Source organism: Myxocyprinus asiaticus, chromosome 21 (genome assembly GCF_019703515.2).
Source record: "Myxocyprinus asiaticus isolate MX2 ecotype Aquarium Trade chromosome 21, UBuf_Myxa_2, whole genome shotgun sequence".
NCBI lineage: Eukaryota > Metazoa > Chordata > Actinopteri > Cypriniformes > Catostomidae > Myxocyprinus > Myxocyprinus asiaticus.
Window position 1 is genome coordinate 10409971 of NC_059364.1, and position 25706 is coordinate 10435676.

Consider the following 25706-nt stretch of genomic DNA (forward strand, 5'->3'; position numbering starts at 1 on the left):
AACGCTCATCACCTGCGCAATACCATCCCAATGGTGAAGGGGCAAAGACTGGGGGACACTTCAGGGTTGAAGGAAAGCTGAACGCAGAACCTCAGACTTGGCTGAAGGTTCACCTTCCAACAGGACAATGACCCTAAGCACACAGCCAAGACAATGCAAGTGTAACTTAGGGAAAACTCTGTGAAAGAAAACTGAGTGGCCCAGCCAGACCCGGACTTGAACCCAATCGAACATCTCTGGAGAGACCTGAAAATGGCTGTCCACCGAGGGTCCCCATTCAACCTGACAGAGCTTGAGAGGATCTGCAGAGAAGCACGGCAGTAATCGCTGTAATCGCTGCTAAATGTGCTTCAACTAAGTACTGAGTTAAGGGTCTGAATACTTATGTCAATGTGATATTTCAGTTTTTTATTTTAATACATTTACAAAGTTATCACAAATCTGGTTTATGCTTTGTCATTATGGGGTATAGAGTGTTGATTGATGTGAAAAAAATAACTAAAATAATTTAAAGCATTTTAGCATAAGGTCGCAACATAACAAAATGTGAAAAAAAATGAAGGGGTCTGAATACTTTCTGAATGCACTGTATATTTATATATATTCTTGTTAAAGTGCTGCATTACAATTACCCCTTCTTTAAAAGCAGCTACTTTGCTGACTATGTGTGATGGGTTTGTTTGTCCCTTTTCCCTTTAGGCAACTGTAATTGTCTGCATTTCAGATTTCCATGATCCACCTTTGAAATCATTCAGTATCACCATTCATTCACTGTTCAGGAGCAGACAACAGCTAAACAGAATACAGATTCATAAGTAATATGTAAGGTAGCTTCTTTTTTGGGTATTGTGTATTGACATTACAACTTCATGAAAAGTCAAACAATTGATTCCCTGTGGTAGGTTAGGTTCAAAGATCAATGTTTGGAGGTAATAATCACACACATTCTTCTATAATATCCACTCTCTTGTATGTAGCATTGGGCAGTGCGATTCAGTTGATTGAATCAGTTCATTTATTCATTCGAGTTCCTACAAAGAACTTCCTGTTTAGAATTTTACATATTCTTTGTAGCCAAATATTTCATTTAATCCTGCTGTTCATAACTATGTCTGTAATTGAATTATATAAATAAGGGTGTTTTCTAGTTTTCTTAGTTGTATTTACTATAAATGCATTTTTAAATTCAATGCTGTCACTTTAATTGAAATACATATTGTTTTTGTGCCAGATACTGTTCTGATTTCAAAAATGAATTAGATGTTACTTTTGATAAAATTTCCTCTGATCAAAATTATTTTGCCCTTATATTATATTCCCCTTAAATAGCTTCAATGTAGTTTTTCTTAGTAATTTGTAGTGTTTTTTGTAGCTAACTACTTTTTAATACAGTACCTGAAGGTAGATCCTTTTCTTATAATGATTTTCAAAGGTCACGTCCACACTTATCGGTTGTCGTTTGAAAACTCTGTTTTCAGTTTCCTATTGTCACTGTTTTCCAAAGTATGCAGTTATGGAGAGCTTTTTCTAAAGCCTCCATTTTTGGTGGAGGAAAACATCATTCCAAACATCATTCCAGTTAGGATGAGGTGCGAAAATGTAGCAAAATCCAATTCATTTTCAACCAAAAACATAGTGTGGACATGGCACAAAGTAGCTTTTTCCAAAACTGCAAAACTGCAAAAAAAAAAAAAAAAAAAAAAATTTATTTTGTGTGGAAAATAATGTTAAAAATAAGACACATACCGAGGGTCCAGGTGGCCCAGGTGGTCCAGTCTGGCCTGCATTACCCCCTCCATTCTGTAAGAATCATAATAATAAATATAGTATATGATAATATAAGCAATATGGCCAATTTGACTAAAGTGTTGTGAGTATATTGCAGTTTCATATCATATGAAATACTGTATATTACCTGAAGCTTATAGAGACTGCTCATTCCATTCCCCTCTGCATATGGAACTCCCTGCAAAGAACAATAAATATAACTAAAGAGTTGTGCTTGCCCATGCAAAACTTGCAGCGATGGTGCTAGGTTGTTGGGAGCAGCTGACAGGGCATTGTTATGTGGTTGCTAAGGTGTGTTGCGTAGTCTTTCACCCGTTTAATTGTCCACTGGGCAATAAAATAATTTTAAAAAACTTTGGTGAAGTTTGCAGAGGCTTCTAAAATTACCACACTTGTTAACTTGTTTCTCGGGCAGGAGTATTTGTGAGTTTCATTGATGTGGTAATGAAATAATAAAGCACAAAACAAACCACAACAACAAATGGATCTGGGTGAAAACACAAAGGAACATATCGAATCCAAGTGAGAACATCCATAATAGCTGGAAGATCATGATGTCTGTTTAGATTACAATTTTTTTTTAAAAAGTGACAGTTTGCCAAAATGCATCTCAAAATCTTGTGATGCAGGGATATATATGATTTTTAAAATTTTTTTTATTCAATCTCTGGAAACATTTGGGATGTAGTTTGTCTTTAGTTGAGTCAAGTTTGAAAGGCAGATGAAATGTACTTTTATTAGTTTATACTTTTGACTACGTTGTCTATGTTAAAACATTTATCAAAGCCGTGGAATAAAGATCTGATCATTCATTAGCATTCAAGCAGATTTTGGTATGATCAAAGACTATTTAGCAGAGACGGACCACTTTTATTAAAATGAATGGGAAAAATGGATGTAGAAAGGTCCCGCCTTACAGGTAAAAGAGCCAACCACCTTTTAGATACAGACATCGCCTGTCAATCAACTCGAGAACGTGCATGCTTGTGTACAAGTCGGAATTTTTTGTGTGTGTGTGTAATCGGAGGTAAAGTAGCACAATTTATGATTCCAGTCTTGTCAGATTTTACTGCTGATTTGAAATATGTTGTTTGATCGTAATCTTGATCAACTGTTTTGGATATTTCGGTCTATCCCATTCAAGTAGATAGGAGCTGCTCTTGTATGCTGCCCGTTTACATAGATAAAAAAAGAGAAAAGACTTTGGTAGAATGCGTGATAGTGTGTATTTTTGATATTGTGTGTCATGGTAATGTTGGGTTTCTTTGTAATAATAATTACAATTATACACATAACCAACTGATTTAAAAGTATACATTTTTAAGTTCTTTTAAAAAGTCCAAAATATTTTTTTCTTGATATTAACACTTTTTTATGTATTAAAGAGGTGAAGTCACAAACTCTGGGTAAGGGACAAGCCCAAAATTCTGCCAAATTGAACCTTTTAACACTTGCAGGAGAAAGTAGTTATTAGACAAAATAAATTTTTAACAGCTGTTATAATCTATAATCTATTTTCTTTTCATTAAAATCACACTAGGTGACAAATCCTGCATATTTTAAAAGAGCAGGGGTGCTAAAACAAGACACTGATAAACTTTTAAATTCACTGACATTGTTACATGGGCTGTTAAACGCAATATTGGTTTTGAACTTGTGCTGGTCCATTTTTTCCACTTGAACTTATCAAATTATGTAGGGAATCCATAACGACTGCTAATTAAAATGTGATATTTTCAGATGTGTTTCCTTCTAGCATCACATTCCAAATGAAAGTTAATGAAATAGTTTCTTGTGCATTGGTAAACCATTTCCATTAATTGCTAAAATCAGATGTGCTTTCAATATCACTTAAATCTCTCATAATGTTATCCAGCCCTCTCGCAATCAGCATCAGAACTTACAGGAGGTCCAGGCGGTCCGGGTCTACCTGTCGGCCCCTCGTTGCCCTGCAACACAAACACATATGAGTCTTTATCTCTCTTTTGTAACACAAACTTTGCCTCTCTCCAAATACAGTATGTGACTGCAGTGAGAGTCAGGGCCAATGCTACGCTGCACTGTTAGAAAATAATGTGAATAATAACAGGTTTCAGATAGAGCGTTTGCAAGTTTTGTGAACAGAGCTGGTGCCCCATGGCTCTATTGGGCTGGCTCTTAGCAGACTCGACCAGCTGATGAAGCAATGAAGAATGCTTCTATTCCCTTTCTAGTGCATATCTGCACACTGCAGGGCACACCACAAGCTCGACGAACACATCGAGCAGCATCTCCCACAGACTGTTTGCGAAAGTATCACTATAAATTATTTTATCAGAGAGAGTGAGCCATACAGATGCAGAATGGGTCAAATAACTACAATGTTTTGAAAGGTGAAAAACAAATATACATATAATGTACTTTACATTTTGTCTTCATTCCGTTCAACAAACACAGTTCCATTGTTGAATATTTAAAACATTTTAGAGTCTTGAAACAGCATTTACAACACATTGAACTTCTGCAATGTGGCATACGTATTTCCGAGTTAAATATTCAAGGAGGAAAAAACAAGTACAGCGGGACTTTATTTTATCCATCAAGAATTGACTGGATTGGGGAAATTGAGCGTTCCATACTGGAGCAAGACCTGAATGCAAAGACTTCTCCCCTCCTGAAACACCACCTTTGAGGAGGATTTTTAACCACAGTGTGAATGCTGAAGGTCATGTTCATCCTAAATAGCATCTCGAAACATAACCCAATACAATAGATTCTTCTTCAAATCTATTGTTATAGTATTTGTTATTATTGCCATGACCTTTATTAAATTATCCTGCTTTAAGTTAACTATTGGCAAGATCCCTTACCAACAATTTAGAGTTCTGACAAACTTGCTGCAAACTTGCTACAAAGTTGTTGCAGCCATTATTTTCACATGCAAATGAGCTTGCAATTCAGCGCAAATGTTTCCAGTAGTTTGCAGCTCTTTACCAGTAGTGGTGAACCTGCAGCAAACCTTTGGTGGCAATGAAGAGTTTGCCGCAAAGCTCATTTGCATGTGAAAATAATGAGTGGTGAATTTTTCTGCAAATTTGCAGCAAGTTTGCCACAAGTTTGCCAGAAATCTCGATTTTTGTAAGAGATTAGCCTTGCAGTCTTGGTCATGTCAGCCAAAAAGGGAAGTCGCTTTAGAGGTGGAGCAAGTTAAAACATTTTGATGAAAGATTACAAAAATATTTTTTTGATTTGGAATAATGAGCACTGATGAATCTTGCACAATGAGACCAGGAATGTGTATTACAGTAGTAAATAGGTCAATTTTGATTTTAAGTTGACTTAAAACAAAAAGGTTGATTAATAACATTTTATATTGTTTGGTTCTTGTAATTATTTGGTAACTTTAAAGGACAAGTATTGATCACATAATTTTGCTTACTCGATCTCCCTTTGGTCCTGGGGGTCCAACAGGTCCTGGTCTGCCTAAAAGTCCCTGGATATAGAGCAAAACACATAAGGATCAGTTTGTTTAGGCACAATGCTGGCAAAACAGAGGAACAAGGTACTAAAACTAAACCAGATGCTATATTGCTATAACCAAGAAAGCAAAATTAAATGTATTTTTATGGGGAGATTCTCACCGGTGCACCTATACGGCCTGTGGCTCCAGGTAATCCTGGCACACCAGTAGCCCCCTGAAAACAGAGATGATCTTCAGATGATAAAGAGTACTACTCAGACCAGAAATTAAAAAAAAAAAAAAAAATTGCATTGCTTCACACCATGATTGCTGTCTGCACTAGATGATCTCAGAATGTTCACTAACCATGCACCAATCAGCTGTGAGTTTGAGACTACTGTAGACTTCAGTAACAGTAAAATGAAAATAAAATACATTGCACAAAAACAAAAAAAAAAAAAAAAAAAATTTACTTTATTTTCAACTGAAATCAATTGGTATAAAACTGGACTTTGCAAAGGTTATTTTAGAATAGTGAAATAATTGTACACATAATGTTTGTATTGCTGCAAAAAAGCATAAATATGGTTACAAACACAAACAGTTATTTGAATTAGTAGGCCAGAGACCAGAAACACCACAAACTGGCTTTGACGTAACAGTGAAAAGTTACCTATAAAAGATCAAATTCATAGCAATCTATTCACGCAAATAAATAATTACATTTCAGTCAAACAGGGAAAATAAAATGACTGCTAAAGTGACCAGAGTAGCAGTATGTCTTAAAAAGGAATGGGGCAGCCATCATCTGAAGGCACATTCTGACATATTTCACACTTGAAGTATATCTAGCTCCATTGACTAAAATGGGAGATAACTACTTTTGATGCACAATGATGCGCCATAAACGTCCAGTGTCAACTAGTGTTAAAGCTATTTAAAACTGCCCCAATAAATGCTAACATACACCAAATTCTACAGACTGATCTAACTGTAAATTTGACGACAGTACGTCGAATATTCTTCCGCTGAAATCAGTCTGTGCTTACTGAAATTCCAACCACTGCCCCCAGTGGCCAAAACTGGAAGTGTTGTTGAACATATGGACACATGTTAGCTCCAGTTTCCAGGTGAAATGTCCACAGAGGGCGCATAAAGTGAGTTGTTTTAAGTTGCAGATCATGTAACACAGTTAACCGGAATGCAAATTTTAATAAGCATATGCCCTAACCCAAACCCCAAACCTGAACCTAACTGTCAGCTGAGTAAAAATTAAATCTCAAAGTGAAAATATAACCTCCAGCATTCTAAATCCAGCAGTCAACTTTAGAATGTGTGAAATCTTGCGATTGTTGGAGCATTGTGAACCAGCCTTAACTCTGATAACTCACCTCATCACCCTTGTCCCCCATTGGTCCAGGAAACCCTCTCTCACCCTTCACTCCCTATTGGATGACAAAACAGACGGGCAATCATTGAGACAGCAAGTACACTCCTTTGATTTACTCAGTGCTTTCACCTTACCTAAGAAAATGCCATATTTCAGTTTCTCTTTAAAGAATGGTCTTGTACATTGTTAATGCTCTTCCTTTTGTCTTCAATTTTTGCCTGACACTGAATGTCTCTGCATCTATGGTAACCAACATTCAACCACTTTATGCAAAACAATTTTTTTTTTTTTTTTTTTTTTTTTTTGCTTTAATTGCAATTGTTGCACCATTTTGTTTACCTTTGGACCTTCTTTCCCTGGATTACCAGCAGGGCCCCGCAGACCTTGATCCCCCTGTTAAAATCAACAAGGAACGTAAGAAGCCAGACCGACCATAAGAAATACACAAGCATTTTAACAAATATTTGTAATGCTTTATACATTCAACAAACATCAGATGGATTTTTACATTTTCTGAAGAAAATGAGAATGGTGCTTTTTACTGGCCCAAGTGGTGCTTATTACTAATTCATTACTAGCCCTAGTCAAAAGATCCCACCCATGAGTCTCTATGATATTCTGGTCCCTAGGTATGGCTTAGGTTGCGCCTTCAAGGTATACATTTTTTTTTTCCAATCTGTTTAAGTGTCCACCAGGCAAAAATTGTAAGTCTTTTTACTTAGAAAAGTAATAACTCTCCTCCCACTCGAATTTAATTATCATTCAGATCTGTAGCACAAACAGTGTGGGGCCATAAACGAGCCGAATTTAAAATATTAAAATAATTAAGCTGTGTCCAAATTTGTGTACTGTCAGAGTATGTACTGCATTTGATGAAGAATGTACTATTCGACTGTTACTAAATAAAGCCCTTTAGGTATGCATGTAAGCAGTATGAATACTTTCTTGGACATGCTTCATCCGGGAATGTTGGTATTGTATGATGTAGTACCAACAACCGTTTTAGTAAAATGCCCACTTTTGAATCTCGCTAAATGCTGTAGATCATCTGGGTATTTCCGGCTAATATTTTACAAATACTGAGGAATCAGACAAACTACTCAATTGACATACTCCTTTTGGCATACCATATAGTAAAGAAGTATGCTTTTTTGATGCAGAGTTAGAGTTAGAGGTTTAATCAAATCCCTAACATTAAGTATTGTATGAACAAAAGTAATAGTTATGCTTGCCTTAAAAAGCAACACTGAAAATCACCAACACCACAGTTAAAGCGGTGCTTGTCTGGTTTTCAAATTTATGTTCAATGGAATAAATCATTTATTGTATCAATCAGAATAAGTGACAGCACTCGCTGCCTGATAATCTCAGGTGGAGAGACAAAATATTAATAAATGAGGAGATTAAATGTGTTTGCAGTGATTTTTACCTTTTCTCCATCCATTCCTGGAACACCTGAAGCTCCAGGGGATCCTTTCTCTCCTTTCTGCCCAGGTAGTCCTGGTAGTCTGGTTTGACACACACTGCAGGCGTTCTGTCAAATCATAAATCACTCATCAAATGCAACACATCTCAAAATGGTGCATCACGTAGGCGGACATTTGATGTTTTCCTGTAAAACAACTATAAGGGCATCATAGGAAAGCAACTGTCCTTCTCTAAAATTATAATTGGACAACAGATAGTTTCAACAGAGTGTGTTGCAGCAAAATATGAAATTTTCTAAACTTTTGGTCACATGGTTGAGTGAGTGTCACTTTTTAAAACCTCTGTGTTTTCCTCCTTGTCCTTACGATGCACCATCGCCATTGAAATCAATCAAATTACAATGGTTATGTAGCTGATACAGCTACTTGAAACGTTACAATCATAATATTTTCACTACATTGACGGTATTCTAAAACTCTGACAGTCAACAGCTCCTTCTTTTCGTCTGCTTTAGTATTCCCTACTGAAAAGACCAGTTTAGACTAGCATGAGTCTCCAAGATAGCATTGCCATGCTGTTCATTAGCAACACCTCAAATTTAAAGGATATTCTTAAAAAACCAAAAAACAAAAAAGGAGTAAAATAAATACATTGAAAAACAAATTTATAGTTTTCAGCAAGTTCTGTTTATAGAGCTTTCTCTGGAACATTAATTAGCATTTTTACATTTTTTATTATGTAATTATATATAAATGCAAAAAATATTCCAACATCCTTATTCGTTTTCATAAGCTCTCTCTATATATATTTATCTGCTTCTATATACTAATCTTTACTGCATAATATGTATAAAATTCATGTCTCATCAAAATATATACACTTTAACCAGCTTTTAGAGTTAGCAACATGTATAAAAAAGCTAAGGTCAAACTCAGAGACACAAAAAACTCGATAATGGCATGCATTAGGGATGCACAGTTATTTCTCAAAACCTTTTTTTTTTCCTGGGTTTTAACCTTGCCAGCCTAATGCATTCACCTCAATACATTTTCCCAATGATACAGAGATAAATGCGAAAAGTAGGAGCGATGGTGCTTTCAAAGGCTGCTTTAAAACTCTGGGGCTAAGTAAGCAACCTTTCTCGCTTCTGCTTTTTAAGAACGTAACTGTAGGCCTGTGAAGCATAATCAAAGGTTTACAGTAATAGGTCACAGGGATTGAGGTGACATTTCACATTGGATGCACTTTTTGTGCGCAGTTTCTGCAGCTCTCTGAAGATAGCAATTTACTAGTGCATTAGTCTGACCTGCTGAATAGGTGCTGGACGATTCAGGGACTGCAATTATGTTTGGATTCTTTTTTGTAAGGCTGACAATTAGCAAATTGCATGTGATCCATATAGCCATGGAGGTTTAACATTAGCAAAGGATGTTCAAGGATGTTGCTTACAATAAGGGTACATATAGGATACATTTGCTTAAGTTTGCATAGACACTGAAACTACAATATTGACATATTGACAGCATCTAACACGTACATTTTTTATGTACAAACAATTTTAGAGAGATACAAATGTTTACGGATCCTTACTGAATACATTAATAATTAATTAACGGGACACAATAGGAGTTTTCCGAATATGCTGTAACTCCAAAACATGACCATAATATAAACCACAAAAGCACCATAAAACACAACCATAAAAGTAATCCATTCTATTCGTGTGTTATAATCTCTTCAGAAGCCACATGTTAGCTCTGTGTGAGGAACAGACCCAAATCTAATACTTTATTCAGTGATCTTCATCCCCATTCGCCACAGCACCTGGAACAGTCAAATCCTGCACTTTATTTCAACATTTAAAAATTGGCACCTCAAGAAGTGTTATGACACAGTTTTTATGTCAGTGATGTCAAATGCTCATTGGCTATCACTTGTCGTGTGACCGACAGCAACATGGCATTTTCCCTGCGAATAACCGCCTTCACGGAATGCATCAGCAGAAGATTTTTTTAGCGATTAAAAACTTAATTCCACTCTCTACTTCACACAAAATTATTGTATGCCATCAGAGAGCATGCATCATATCGTCGTTTGGACTACTTTATATTTGAAGGATTGCAAATATTTTTTTCTAAAGCTGTAGATACGTAAAAACTTGTTTTTGATGCTGTCAATCCATCCATATTGTCTGTATCAGCGTCTATCCAAACTTTTAAAAAAATGTACGTTTAAAATGTTACATGTGTAAATCTCCGAATAATAATTAGATAAAATAATTTATGGCTTGAGCCAAGTCATAGCATACTTTTATAGAACTTTTGCATCCTTTTTGAAGCTTTTATGTTTCACAGAGGAAGAAATATATCACTGGGTGGAAGATATACTCATGTGGGTGAGTAAATGATGACAACATTGTTTGGGTGAACTACATCTTTAATTAGATTAAAAAGAATTATTTCTTTCTAGTACAATGTTTTTTTTGTTGTTGTTTTATTTGGAAAAAATATGTAATTTATTTCATTATTTGTACCTGATTTCACAAAGCCGACCCCACTGTCAAAAAACAAAGTCATGAAGCAGAAAAGCTTATATCATCCAAGCTATTTTCTCTTTGTCAGGTAGACAAAGACAGTCATGCTTCAATTCTTGTTTTTAAGCATAAGGAAAGAAAATATATTGTTTACAACCAGCGGGTGACATGACAGCTTGACTTCAGCTCCTATTCAAACTCTTCATCAAAACTCTTTAGAAAGCAGTCATGAGCACTGTCTGTTCTTATGAAATGTAAGTATATTTTGATGTTTTCTCAAAATCCATTCAGGAGATAAGCATTAACTACAGTACATTAGCTACAGTAAGTCAGTGTGTGTGTGTGTGTGTGTGTGTGTGTGTGTGTGCGTGTGCGTGTGCGTGTGTGTTGTTTGGTTAACAGTTCACTCCTACGAATCTCAATGTGACCAAGGAGTCATTATGTGAGCATATGGGCATTTATCTTGTCAGACGTTTCTTCAGGTATGGAGAAATGAATGTATGATGCCCAAACAGTAGGGTGACCATACGTCCTTTTTTTCCCCGGACATGTCCTCTTTTTCTGATCTTAAAAAAGCGTCCGGCCGGGATTTCTAAATTTGCGAAAATGTCCGGGATTTGGCTCTAGTTGCATTATGATGTGCATCTGGTCTAATACTTCATTGTGTGTGCGCGCATATTTGCATTGCTTTAACCCCTCTTTGTAAGTCCCGCCTTCTCGCACATCAATTGGTCGATTATAAGAGGCTTGCAGCAACTATTGGCCAAATTCCTGCCTGTCAATCTCTCCACGAACGCGCAAAGCGCTGCTGTGTTCGGCATCAAACAGTTGCTTGACAGTAGCAGCAAATGACAGCAGAGTGGAAACAAGGCCAAACGAAAGTGCAAATTTACAGAAGACTTGCACCAGAAATTCCCCTGCATTCGTCCAGATCGAGATCTGTGGGAAGCAGAATGTATGACATGTAAAGCTGGCACTTATGTGTCAGTTACTAATAAAGGTGCAAGTGATTTAGAAGCACACATTAGCTCTGCGAAGCATAAAGGGTCAGCAAAAGGTGAAAGTTCATCAGGTAAATTAACGGACTAATTTTTGCGACCAGGTAAATTTATCACATTGCTTCATTTTCCATGGCCATTCAAAATAATAGTAATAGTAAATGAAGCTACGCTCATATCTTTAAATATTTTATTTGAGTACATGGACATTCAAAAGAATGTTTTATTTATTTATATACCCCCCTGGAGAAAAAAGGCGTCATCTTTTTTGAAAACCAGAATATGGTCACCCTACCAAACAGAAATATAAAGACTTTGAGAGTAGTGGGTGGAGGAAGAAGTGCAAAACGTACTTATAAGCACAAATAAAAGGGAAGCAGAAGGGGGAAGTAGAAATAATTATTTTTTCTTAAAGATGGATATACATCCTTAAAAGTTCTTTCATTGTCTGTTTTCTATTTTCTATTGGCTTAAAAAAAAAAAATACAAAATAAATAAATAAATATTATTATGATCTCTATCTTGTTGCTGTATTGTTTGTGCACTGGAAGCTTCTGTCATCAAGAAAAATTCCTTGTATGTGTAAGCATACTTGGCATTAAAGCTCATTCTAATTCTTATTCTGATGTACAGGGTTTAAAAAAGAGCAATAGAAACAGACAAAGAAAGAACTTTTTAAGAGCAATTTAAGGTAAAACTGGATTGTATATTCCCTCTGGCTACAGTATGTCATTATTATTCGGTTACTTGAGCACTTTGTATTATAAGACAGGAAATGTTTCTGAAATCTTCCAGAAAATATTTTTTTCCTCTAGGCAGCAAAAATACTATGACAACACAGAGTAAGATCTATCTTAAGAGCTGCACACACTCTGACTGATGGGAATGGAGTGCTTACTGTGTGTGTGTGTATATATACTGTATATATATACAGTATATATATATATATATATATATATATACTGTATATATATATATATATATATATATACAGTGGTGTGAAAAAGTGTTTGCCCCCTTCCTGATTTCTTATTTTTTTGCATGTTTGTCACACTTAAATGTTTCAGATCATCAAACAAGTTTAAATATTAGTCAAAGATAACACAAGTAAACACAAAATGTAGTTTTTAAATGAAGGTTGTTATTATTAAGGGAAAACAAAATCCAAACCTACATGGCCCAGTGTGAAAAAGTGTTTGCCCCACCTGTTAAAACATAACTTAACTGTGGTTTATCACACCTGAGTTCAATTTCTCTAGCCACACCCAGGCCTGATTACTGCCACACCTGTTCTTAATCAAGAAATCACTTAAATAGGACCTGCCTGACAAAGTGAAGTAGACCAAAAGATCTTCAAAAGCTAGACATCATGCCGAGATCCAAAGAAATTCAGGAACAAATGAGAAAGAAAGTAATTGAGATCTATCAGTCTGGAAAAGGTTGTAAAGCCATTTCTAAAGCTTTTGGACTCCAGAGAACCACAGTGAGAGCCATTATCCACAAATGGCGAAAACATGGAACAGTGATGAACCTTCCCAGGAGTGGCCGGCCGACCAAAATTACCCCAAGAGCGCAGCGACGACTCATCCAAGAGGTCACAAAAGACCCCACAACAACATCCAAAGAACTGCAGGCCTCACTTGCCTCAGTTAAGGTCAGTATTCATGACTCCACCATAAGAAAGAGACTGGGCAAAAATGGCCTGCATGGTAGAGTTCCAAGATGAAAACCACTGCAGAGCAAAAAGAACATTAAGGCTCATCTCATTTTTTGCCAGAAAACATCTTGATGATCCCCAAGACTTTTAGGAAAATACTCTGTGGACTGACGAGACAAAAGTTGAACTTTTTGGAAGGTGTGTGTCCCATTACATCTGGCGTAAAAGTAACACCGCATTTCAGAAAAAGAACATCATACCAACAGTAAAATATGGTGGTGGTAGTGTGATGGTCTGGGGCTGTTTTGCTGCTTCAGGACCTGGAAGACTTGCTGTGATAAAGGGAACCATGAATTCTGCTGTCTACCAAAAAATCCTGAAGGAGAATGCCCGGCCATCTGTTCGTGACCTCATGCTGAAGCGAACTTGGGTTCTGCAGCAGGACAATGATTCAGAACACACCAGCAAGTCCACCTCTGAATGGCTGAAGAAAAACAAAATGAAGACTTTGGAGTGGCCTAGTCAAAGTCCTGACCTGAATCCTATTGAGATGCTGTGGCATGACCTTAAAAAGGCAGTTCATGCTCGAAAACCCTCCAATGTGGCTGAATTACAACAATTCTGCAAAGATGAGTGGGCCAAAATTCCTCCACAGTGCTGTAAAAGACTCATTGCAAGTTATCGCAAATGCTTGATTGCAGTTGTTGCTGCTAAGGGTGGCCCAACCAGTTATTAGGTTTAGGGGGCAATCACTTTTTCACACAGGGCCATGTTGGTTTGGATTTTGTTTTCCCTTAATAATAACAACCTTCATTTAAAAACTGCATTTTGTGTTTACTTGTGTTATCTTTGACTAATATTTAAACTTGTTTGATGATCTAAAACATTTAAGTGTGACAAACATGCAAGAAAATAAGAAATCAGGAAGGGGGCAAACACTTTTTCACACCACTGTATATATATATATATATATATATATATATATATATACACACACACACACACACACACACACACTGGCAGCCGAAAGTTTGGAATAATGTACAGATTTTGCTCTTATGGAAAGAAATTGGTACTTTTTTTCATCAAAGTGGCATTCAACTGATCACAATGTATAGTCAGGACATTAATAACGTGAAAAATTACTATTACAATTTGAAAAAAAATACTTCAAAGAGTTCTCATTAAAAAATCCTCCACGTGCAGCAATGACAGCTTTGCAGATCCTTGGCATTCTAGCTGTCAGTTTGTCCAGATACTCAGGTGACATTTCACCCCACGCTTCCTGTAGCACTTGCCATAGATGTGGCTGTCTTGTCCACTTCTCACGCACCTCACAGTCTAGCTGATCCCACAAAAGCTCAATGGGGTTAAGATCCATAACACTCTTTCCCAATTATCTGTTGTCCAGTGTCTGTGTTTCTTTGCCCACTCTAACCTTTTCTTTTGGTTTTTCTGTTTCAAAAGTGGCTTTTTCTTTGCAGTTCTTCATTCAGGACCCCTGGATCTTCTCTTTACTGTTGTACATGAAACTGGTGTTGAGTGGGTAGAATTCAATGAAGCTGTCAGCTGAGGACATGTGAGGCATCTATTTCTCAAACTAGAGACTCTGATGTACTTATCCTCTTGTTTATTTGTACATCTGGCCTTCCACATCTCTTTCTGTCCTTGTTAGAGTCAGTTGTCCTTTGTCTTTGAAGACTGTAGTGTACACCTTTGTAAAAAATCTTCAGCTTTTTGGCAATTTCAAGCATTGTATAGCCTTCATTCCTCAAAACAATGATTGACTGATGAGTTTCTAGAGAAAGCTGTTTCTTTTTTCAATTTTTGACCTAATATTGACCTTAAGACTAGCCAGTCTATTGCATAATGTGGCAACTCAAAAACAAACACAAAGACAATGTTAAGCTTCATTTAACGAACCAAATAGCTTTCAGCTGTGTTTGATATAATGGCAAGTGATTTTCTAGTACCAAATTAGCAATTTAGCATGATTACTCAAGGATAAGGTGTTGGAGTGATGGCTGCTGGAAATGGGGCCTGTCTAGATTTGATCAAAAATGACTTTTTTCAAATAGTGATGGTGCTGTTTTTTACGTCAGTAATGTCCTGACTATACTTTGTGATCATTTGAATGCCACTTTGGTGAATTAAAGTACCAATTTCCTTCTGAAACAGCAAAATCTGTACATTTTTCCAAACTTTTGGCCGCCATTGTATATATATATATATATATATATATATATATATATATATATATATATATGTATATATATTTTAGGGGTGTAAAAAAATATCGTTCCGTATTGTATCGTATGATATGACACTCACTTTACAATACCATATGTATTGTACGATACATAAACAAACACATTATAGTGTAATTAAAGCCAATCAGCGCAATATTGAGAGCTGCGGATAAGTCTCCTCCACAGGAGCGCTCACAGGAAAACAGAGCAACACACTTCCAGTACATAGGCGAGAAGATCGATGGCAAATGCCAAGTAGATTGTAGTGTTACAACTTGTCGAATTTGCCAAACGACGGTATGATGTCCTGGTGCTACAGTACATCAAACATGTTGTTTTATTTATGCCGACATCACAAAAATCTGTGGATTTGTGAGGCAGAAACAGCAGCAGTAAGTTTAACAGCCGCCTCTCCCAGCTGACACTTAGCGTGACATGCATAGCAAGACACTCATAAGCTATGAGTCAAAACTATCAAAAAACAGCTTATTCAAAAAACCGACAATGTAAGAAACCCGCGATTACATGAGATTTATAATTATCTGCTTTTGACTTCAAAATGTAAACAACTTTGAGAACAACATGCGCACATGTTATAAGCCAGTAATAATGCCGGTAAAGTTTGCATGCAAAGTGAAACAGGGGGAAGAGGGCAAACAAAATTATGTGTGCCGATCGGTTTTTGCTCAAGCCGCTAAAGAATATCGGATTATGTACATATATCGTAAACCAGAGGTCAGGTTCCACTCAAGTTTTTTTTTTTTTTCACCATTAAATAAAATTTAAATGATTTTTTACCTTGCTACAGTCACTTCAGCTTGTTCACAGGGGGCTTTCAGACAACAAGGCATGATTTTCTATAAAGCTGCTTTGAAACTATGTGTATTGTGAAAAGTGCTATACAAATATAAATGAATAAGTAAAAATAAATGCAGTGCTGTTGTTTAAGTTACTTAGAGCTCTGCTTCTTATTTCCAATGTCAGACACTTTTGTGGCATTTATGATTTAAAAGACATTTACGTATTTAGAATCCTTGAATAAGTTTGAGTGAAACCTTTGTGGGTGTTAGTATCATATTGTATCGTATCGTGAAATCTGTGTATCGTTACATGCCTAATATATATATATATGCAGACAGGGGTCAGGAGCTTCATTTAACGTTCACATCAATCATCAGAATGGGGAAAACATGTGGCTGGAGTATTTCTTTAGCTGCTGATCTCATGGGATTTGTTTTTAACGCACAACAGTCTCTAGAGTTTACTCAGAATGGTGCCAAAAACAAAAAACATCCAGTGAGCGGCAGTTCTGCAGACGGAAACGCCTTGTTGATAAGAGAGGTCAACAGAGAATGGCCAGACTGGTTCGAGCTCACAGAAAGGTTACAGTAACTCAAATAACCCCCTGTACAATTGTAGTGAGCAGAATAGCATCTCAGAATGCACAACACGTCAAACCTTGAGGCCACATCGGGTTCCACTTCTGTCAGCCAAGAACAGAAAGCTGAGGCTGCAGTAGCCACAGGCTCACCAAAACTGGACAGTTAAAGACTGGAAAAACATAGCCTGGTCTGATAAATCTCGATTTCTGCTGAGGTACACAGATGGTATGCCCACTGCAGCCTCTGCCTTTTGTTCTTGGCTGACAGAAGTGGAATTCGACGTGGTCATCTGCTGTTGTAGACCATCCGCCTCAAGGTTTGACGTGTTGTGCATTCTGAGATGCTATTCAGCTCACTACAATTTTACAGAGGGGTTATCTGAGTTACCGTAGCCTTTCTGTCAGCTCGAACCAGTCTGGCCATTCTCCGTTGACCTTTCTTATCAACAAGGCGTTTCCGTGTATATAATCACATGAATAAGTAGGTGTATAGGTGTACCAAATAAAGTGGTCAGTGAGTGCATATATATATATATATATATATATATATATATATATATATATATATATATATATATATATACAGTATATATATTAGAGCTGTCAAAATTAACGTGTTAACGCACGCGATTACCGTATTTTCTGGAATATAAGTCAAGTTTTTTTCATCATCTGAAAGGTCCTGTGACTTATAGTCTGAAGCGACTTATATACATAATTTATACGTAACTGATGTCAGCTGGTGAAACACACGTGCACCAAACAGATGAAAACTTTAGTCACAGTGATGTATAAGCGTTTTAAAGTTGCTAATTAAGAATATTTTACCTTTACAAAGTACTTTATGCCATTTCAAATATTCTGTCTTCATAACATTATTGTTTTAACAAACTCTAGACTGCTGTCAAACGCAACTCCTCACGTGCCCACAAATGACTTTTCATCACACTTGTAGTAAAAACATCCAGTCAGTTAACAGGATAATTAATACATTGCAAAGAGGGCTGCAAATATCAAAAATATCCACAGATAGACAGTCACTAATGTTAATGAATGAATAGAATATAACAGGCATATTGTTTTAATCACAGATTAAAAGCTGTTTATTTGCGCACAGCATAGAGGTACAGATGTTATAAACAGATGTGGCTTACTTGTTGCATTTCTTTCATGAAACATAAACAGAATATGAGGAACTGTAGACACAATTACTTAAAGCAAATTCTCCCGTTTTAAACAAGCCCAAAACACTGTGATACGATGCGTAGATTCTGAGGTACTGTAATCTTTATGGAGTGCGTTTGACCCGGGAGCGCAGGCGCCTGCCGCATGCAAACTCTGTCAGTGCGACTTATACAGAGATGCGATTTATCTGTGTTTTTTTCTCACAAAAACGCAATTTTGATCCGGTGCGACTTATAGTCAGGTGCTATTTTATTTCCAGAAAATACGGTAATTAAATCTAAATTTTCTTAATCGTGATTATTGCCATTGCCGTTAATACAGCTTAAACCAGCATAAACACTGGATGGAAGAGTCAATACACTGATGCAAACATCACAAACACACACAGCAGTGATTCGGTGTAAGTGATAAAGTGATGGGGAAAGAAGCAATTAATGCTATGTGTTGTACAAAACATGCCCAGATGGGACTTGTGACAGAAATCAAGTATTTTTAATCAAGATCAGAAATCAAGGCACATTTTAAGTACCAAAGCAAATCTTAACTATCACCAAAACGCAGAATGAGATGATTTTGTCTGCAAGATCTTTTCATGTGGAGTTCAAAGCGGCGGTTTATGCTGGGGTTGACGTCCTGATGCAAATCTTTACGACTGCTGTAACAAATATTGATTAATATTCTGGAGTATGAGAGTTTAAGAGATTTAATGTCCATTGCAATGAATATGAAACCTATGTGGGGACTAGTTCTTTAAATTAGTCAAACTCCCACTTAGACTTTGGGAAATGTTTAATGTTACTTGAATTGGTGCTATTTCAGTGCATTCCTATCTTCATACTGTGAAAGACTTTTTTAGGAAAATTTTACTAAAGCATTATATAGTTACATATTGTTTTTTTTTTTCTTTCCTAATTAGAAAATAAATGCATTTTGACAGGAAAGTAAGTATATTTAGAGTTAAATTTCAGGACTTTTTTATAATGTGCGATTAATCGTGATTAACTACAAAACATTATGAGAAAACATTATGTCAAAATTATTGCTGATGTGCATCTAAAAAAGAATAAATTTCTGTACATGAGTTCTAGTTGTAAATTCAGCACCATTTAATTTTTTCATTTGTCTACTATAATTTTGATGTTCTAGCCTGTCAGAGTCCACTAGTCTGCAGTTGATGACACAAAGCCTTTCCATTAAATAAATCAGTGCATAGGATGACAATAGTTGCATGAAATGGTACCTTCAGTAATGCGCCCATGTCTCCAAAAATGGGTAGTGCTGTCTGAAATGGAAAGATTTTTAAAAACGTCATTAAATACAATATTAGAACAAAGAACCCCTCTCCCCAAATGAGATGCAATACAAAGGTGGCAACAAGCTTTTATCACATTTTTAACATGGCTCTCTTAAATACTTGATCTGATTAGTCAATCGTGGCGTTCTGTGGTCAAATATTTGTGTGTAATGACCATTTTTCATATAATTTCACCATCTATTACTTATTACATAATACAATAATTTAAACTCAAATCAATATTTCATGTTCATTCATTTATTATTTGGCATATGGCCATGTTAGCTGGTCATAAATAAATCTGGACATGGTGATCAGGACCACAAAGCAGAGCGGTGGGGTCTTGTACAGTTGAAATTATATTATATCCTCTCGTTACATTCAATATGGATTTACAGAAGGTTGTTCAATGTCAAAGAAAATGACTTTTTAATGAAGGGACACAGATGTCACTAAAATATGTCAGTAAAATATATGTTACTTACTGGTTCTCCAGGGGGTCCAGGGAGTCCTGGTCTGCCTTGTGGGCCTGGTGGTCCCTTTCAGAAACAAATATATATAATTTAATACAAACACAAAATGACATACATTCTATTACACACATTCATACTACTAGAGACAGACATACTGAAAGAAATTGATGTTAAAAAAAAAAGCACTTCTCACCATATTTCCTGGCAATCCGGTTAGTCCTGGCGGTCCACGAGGACCCTGTGAAACAATAAAATCACAAACAAAATATAATTCATTCATATTCAATACAATCTAGAATGAGTCTTTGTGTTTAATTAAAGTGAAGCCTTTTTAACATGTAAAGATTTTGTTAACTTGTAGAATAATATATAATATTTATTGGTCAATATATAATGGGTAATGATTTATTATTTAAATAACTGATCTATGATGGATGATTTTTGGATGTTTATTTGTCCATTACCTGAATTCCTGGATCCCCTCTTGGTCCCATCAGACCCTGGAGAAAGAAAAACAAAGTTATTCTTCATAATCACTACACTCATCTCTCTCAAAAAACACAAAAAGCAATAGTAAGCTATACTGAGCCAAATCAGCAATGGCAATTCACTACACAATCATTGGATATAAGTATAAATGTATAAGAAGAACCTTTCTCAGAACCATTTTAATGCATCGACAGAGCACGTTAAATGTGGGCAAGCCAAATTCAAGTTTATTATGTGTGTACACCACTCTAAATAACTAACGATCTCCACTACACCATACAGAAGTGTAGTGAGAATCACCCTGGCACCAATTGAAATGAACTGGGCCTCACACAAGACACCAAAATATGTGGTGATTTTCGATCACACTTCACTTAAGGTGTATGTGTGTGTGATTATTAATATCAGACGGCCCCTCCCTCCATCCTCGGGGCACCAGCTAAGGAGTTTCACCTTAACAGTAAAATAATATGTAAATTGGAGTTGGTCATCAGATTAATCTGAAGGATTCGTAAAATTCGGCCTAACCTTTAGAGCTCTTCTGTATAATCAACACAAGGAACACACATTTGTAATAAAATTAGTTTTATTTACAAAAAGATAAACACGAATAACTAACAAAAACTACAAAATGGTACTAATAAGCTAAAAGATAAAATAAATGAATAGGTAAATAAAGTGAATAGGATGGAAAGATGCAAGAGGTTGAATTGGTTGAAGCAATGGCAAAGTATGACTATTATCTTATTCCATACACTTGATGTGCCATAATTGAATGAGTTCCCTATCTGTCACTCACTCGACGTTGTGTCGATGTAGTGACACTAGGGGTCACTCTTGGGAGCCCCAAACACCTCTGCTTTTTTGAAAAAAGGCCAATGAGAATTGGCAAGTGGAATTTGCATGCCACTCCCCCGGATATACGGGTATAAAAGGAGCTGGTATGCAACCACTCATTCAGGTTTTGTGCTGAGGAGCCGAGACCAGGTCCCAGGCATTTCAGCGGGTAGTTCAGCGTTGTGGCAAGAGGGACACAATGTCTCGTTCCCTCCATCAGGGAACGGAGGTTACGAAAGTAACCATGACGTTCCCTATCTGTCACTCACTCGATGTTGTGTCGATGTAGTGACACTACGGGTCCCTATACAAAACGCCACAACTATTTGAACTGTGTTACGTGAACTGGCGGTGTGTGACGGGCAGACCGCTGTGTGCCTCGTAGCCAGCGCACCAGGCCGTCACGTAACCTCCCCCAATGCTCTTATGAGTGTCGAATGGTCCTACAGGAACAAGTCGACTGCCCAACAAAAGGGACAGGCTAGCCCAGCTGAGGCCTCTTTTCCTCTTTTTTCTCCCCAGAAAGAGTGGAATTTGTTAACCGACTGGGAGCCATAAGTGTCTACGTCGGGGGGTGTCCCTCCCAAGGTGAAGACACTGCGGAGACCACACCCCACCCAAGAAGGGGGGGGGGTAGTTTGAGTGGAATATGTCACATGGTCTTACCGAGTCCTGTCGGAAATATGTCATGTGGAGAGGTCCCATGGTAGGTCCTACCCGAAGGGGGAGGAGTTTCTACAGAGCATAGCGACCGAAGACGCAGTTTACTGACAAGGAAACGTTTTTGTGGAAGATATCACATGGGGTCGCCTTCGGGGAACCAGCAAATGTGGAGCACCTACCTCAGTACAGGGTCTCATTAGCACACGTACTGGGCCGGCAAACTCAACTGCCAGAGGGCTAAGGAGGAAAGTCATCCAGGGATCACAGTCTGTGAACACGACTGGGAGTCTAGAGCGCACATCTTCGCCTCAAGGTAGGGGAAAGGCGCTATGCGCAAGCGGTACACCCGGCCAGCTGTCCCGGAACTTACCTGCTCATGCCTGCCAATACACGGGACGAGACCAGCTCAACCAGGAGATTGTAGAACCTCGCAAATGTGTTGGGTGCTACCCAGCCCGCTGCTCTGCAGATGTCTGCCAAAGAGGCTCCACTGGCCAGGGCCCAGTAGGCCGCCACACTCCTGGTAGAGCGGGCTTGTAACCCCGCAGGGGGTGGCATGTCCTGAGCCTGATATGCCATTGCGATGTCGTCAATGACCCAGTGGGCGATCCTCTGTTTGGAGACAGCGCTTCCTTTCTGCTGTCCACCAAAGCAGACAAAGGGCTGCTCAGAGCTTCTAAAGCTCTGTATGCGATCCAGATAGATGCGTTAAGCTCGCACCGGACACAGCAACGCCAAGGCTGGGTCTACCTCCTCCTGGGGCAGTGCTTGCAGATTCACTACCTGATCCCTAAAAGGGGTCGTGGGAACCTTGGGCACATAGCCTGGTCGGGGTCTCAGGATCATGTGAGAATAACCTGGACTGAACTCCAGGCACAATTCGCTGACAGAGAACGCCTGCAGGTCCCTTACCCTTTTGATGGATGTGAGTGCACTCAGGAGGGCTGTCTTCAAAGAGAGTGCCTTAAGCTCAGCTGACTCCAAGGGCTCAAAGGGAGCTCCCTGTAGACCCCGAAGGACTACAGAGAGGTCCCACGAGGGGACGAGGTGCGGTCTGGAGGGATTCAACCTCCTGCCACCTCTCAGGAACCTGATGATCAAGTCATGCTTCCCCAAGTACTTACCATCTACTGCATCGCGATGAGCCGAAATAGCGGCTACATACACCTTCAAGGTGGAGGGGGATAGCCGCCCCTCCAGCCTCTCCTGCAGAAAGGAAAGCATCGATCCGACTGCGCATCTCTGGGGGTCTTCGCGTCGGGAAGAACACCACTTAGCGAACAGACGCCACTTCAAGGCATACAGGCGCCTCGTAGATGGAGCCCTAGCCTGAGTGATCGTGTTTACCACTGCGGGTGGTATGCCACTTAGGTCTTCCACGTCCCGTCCAAGGGCCAGATGTGGAGATTCCAGAGGTCTGGTCGTGGGTGCCAGATTGTGCCCCGTCCCTGAGAAAGAAGGTCCTTTCTCAGGGGAATTCACCGGGGGGGGGGGGCGTGGCTGTCACGAGGAGCGTGAGATCCGAGAACCATGTCTGGGTGGGCCAGTAGAGTGCCACTAGGATGATCTGCTCCTCGTCCTCCCTGACCTTGCACAGGGTCTGTGCAAGTAGGCTCACTGGCGGAAACGCATATTTGCAGAGTCCAGGGGGCCAGCTGTGTGCCAGCACATCTATACCGAGGGATGCCTCGGTCAGGGCATACCAAAGCGGGCAGTGGGAGGATTCCTGGGAAGCAAACAGGTCTACCTGTGCTCGATCGAATTGACTCCAAATCAGCTGGACCACCTGAGGGTGGAGTCTCCACTCTCCCCTGAGGGTAACCTGATGTGATAGTGCGTCCGCTGCGGTGTTGAGGTTGTCCGGGATGTGAGTGACTTGAGGTGCTGCTGACTCCAGAGGAGGATACAGCGGGTGAGTTGTGACATGCAACGGGGGTGTAGACTGTCTTGATGGTTGATGTATGCTACCATCGCTGTGTTGTCCGTCCAGACCAACATGTGCTTGCCCTGGATCAATGGCCGGAACCTCTGCAGGGCGAGCAGTAGTGCCAACAACTCTAGGCAGTTGATGTGCTAACGCAGCCGCAGGCCAGTCCAGGAGACGGCGGCTGTGTGCTCGTTGCATACGGTGCCCCAGCCCGTCTTGGAGGCATCTGTTGTAACCACAACGCACCTGGAGACCTGCTCTAGGGTAACCGCTGCCCATAGAAATGCAAGGTCGGTCCAAGGACTGAAGAGGCGGTGACAGATCGGCATGATGGTCACGCGATGTGTCCCGCGGCGCCATGCCCATCTCGGGACTTGAGTCTGAAGCCAGTGCTGAAGCGGTCTCATATGCATCAACCCGAGCGGTGTGGCAACCGCTGATGATGCCATATGCCCCAGGAGCCTCTGAAAAAGTTTCAGTGGAACCGCTGTCCTCCGTCTGAACGCCTTCAGACAGTTCAGCACCAACTGTGTGCGCTTGTTCGTGAGGCGCACCATCATCGAGACTGAGTCCAACTCCAAACCGAGAAAAGAGACGCTCTGACCAGGGGAGAGCTTGCTCTTTTCCCAGTTGACCCTAAGCCTCAGTCGGCTGAGGTGCCGGAGCACGAGGTCCCTGTGTGCGCACAGCAACTCTCGAGAGTGAGCTAGGATTAGCCAGTCGTCGAGATAGTTGAGGATGCAGACACCCACTTCCCTTAGTGGGGCAAGGGCTGCCTCTGCGACATTCGTGAAGACGTGAAGAATGCGTTTTTGCATCAGCATATTTGACGGGAGACTTTGCAAAGCCCAGTTCAGTACTCGCAGGTCCAGGATTGGTCGCAACCCACCACCTTTCTTCTGTACGATGAAGTAAGGGCTGTAAAACCCTTTCTTCATCTCGGCTGGTGGGACAGGCTCTATCGCGCCATCGCGCAGAAGGGTAGCGATCCCCGCAAGCAAGGTAGCGGCGTTCTCGCCCTTCACCGAGGTAAAGCAGACGGCGCTGAACCTGGGCGGGCACCTGGCGAACTCAATCGCGTAGCCGAGTCGAGCGCTCTGGGTCAGCCATCGCGACGGGTTGGAAAGCGCGAGCCACACGCCCAATCTCCGGGCAAGGGGGACCAAGGGAATGATCACGTCGTACGTGGGGCCCGTGGGGCCTCGCGGCGGGGCGGAGCTCGAGGTGCCACGTCGAGGGGACTCGAGCCCCGTGGCTGTGCTGAGTCCAGGGACATCAAAGCACTTACCTGGCTCCTGCCGCCCACCATAAGATTGGCCGAGGAGGGGGGAGGAGGAATCTTGTCCCCGTAGTCCACCGGAACCAATCCTGCGTGGGCGTGTTTGTGCCACAGCTGGGCGCACAGGGGCGGGGGTCCATCATTTCCGAAGGAGGAAGCCCAGCCGAAGCCTCTGTGTCAGACTGGACGAGCCCACTCTCCGATGCTGCGCTCGATAACTCACCATTTTCCCGAGCTCCGAACGAGAAGTCGAACTCGCCCTGAGACGAGCCGGCAGTCTCATCCGAGAGCCCAACCGAGGCAAGCGAGTGTGCTGGGGAATGGGAGGTCCGTGGGGGGATACCCGGCGGAGGTGGTCCCATTGATGTCCCCAAATCGCCCCCAGGGCTAACCGACGCGGCCTCAAACCCGTAGGTAGAAGGACCGGTGCAGGGAGCTGCTGGGGTATCGTTGCCATGGTCATGTTCTTGCAATGAGGACATGACTCATCCACGAACGATGTCTCCGCGTGGGCAGTGCCCAGACATGTAAGACAGCGATCGTGGCCATCAGAAGCGGAGAGATAATGACTGCAACCAGGAATAACACACAAACGGAAAGGCATCTTTAAAAAGACATTCCATGTGTGCTGCTTTTTTTGTGAATGAAAATATACTCTTTTAGAACATACTCTCCTATTTTCGCTCTGCCGAAGCG

The 25706-nt window shown here is 39.9% G+C and overlaps 1 protein-coding gene across 6 annotated transcripts in view; it reads right to left on the reverse strand.

Annotated features, from left to right (window-relative positions):
* LOC127412422 (collagen alpha-1(XIX) chain-like) overlaps positions 1-25706 on the reverse strand; it is a 210820-nt gene that overhangs the window by 40858 nt on the left and 144256 nt on the right. For all 6 annotated transcript variants that reach the window (XM_051648762.1, XM_051648761.1, XM_051648760.1 and 3 more), the window contains 12 exons: positions 20280-20315; positions 20009-20053; positions 19828-19881; positions 19289-19330; positions 8047-8151; positions 6957-7010; positions 6619-6672; positions 5409-5462; positions 5207-5260; positions 3693-3737; positions 1916-1966; positions 1747-1800 (listed from right to left, as the gene is read on the reverse strand). In XM_051648762.1, the coding sequence (XP_051504722.1) occupies positions 1747-1800; positions 1916-1966; positions 3693-3737; positions 5207-5260; positions 5409-5462; positions 6619-6672; positions 6957-7010; positions 8047-8151; positions 19289-19330; positions 19828-19881; positions 20009-20053; positions 20280-20315 (648 nt within the window). The remainder of the gene's footprint in view (positions 1-1746; positions 1801-1915; positions 1967-3692; positions 3738-5206; positions 5261-5408; positions 5463-6618; positions 6673-6956; positions 7011-8046; positions 8152-19288; positions 19331-19827; positions 19882-20008; positions 20054-20279; positions 20316-25706) is intronic.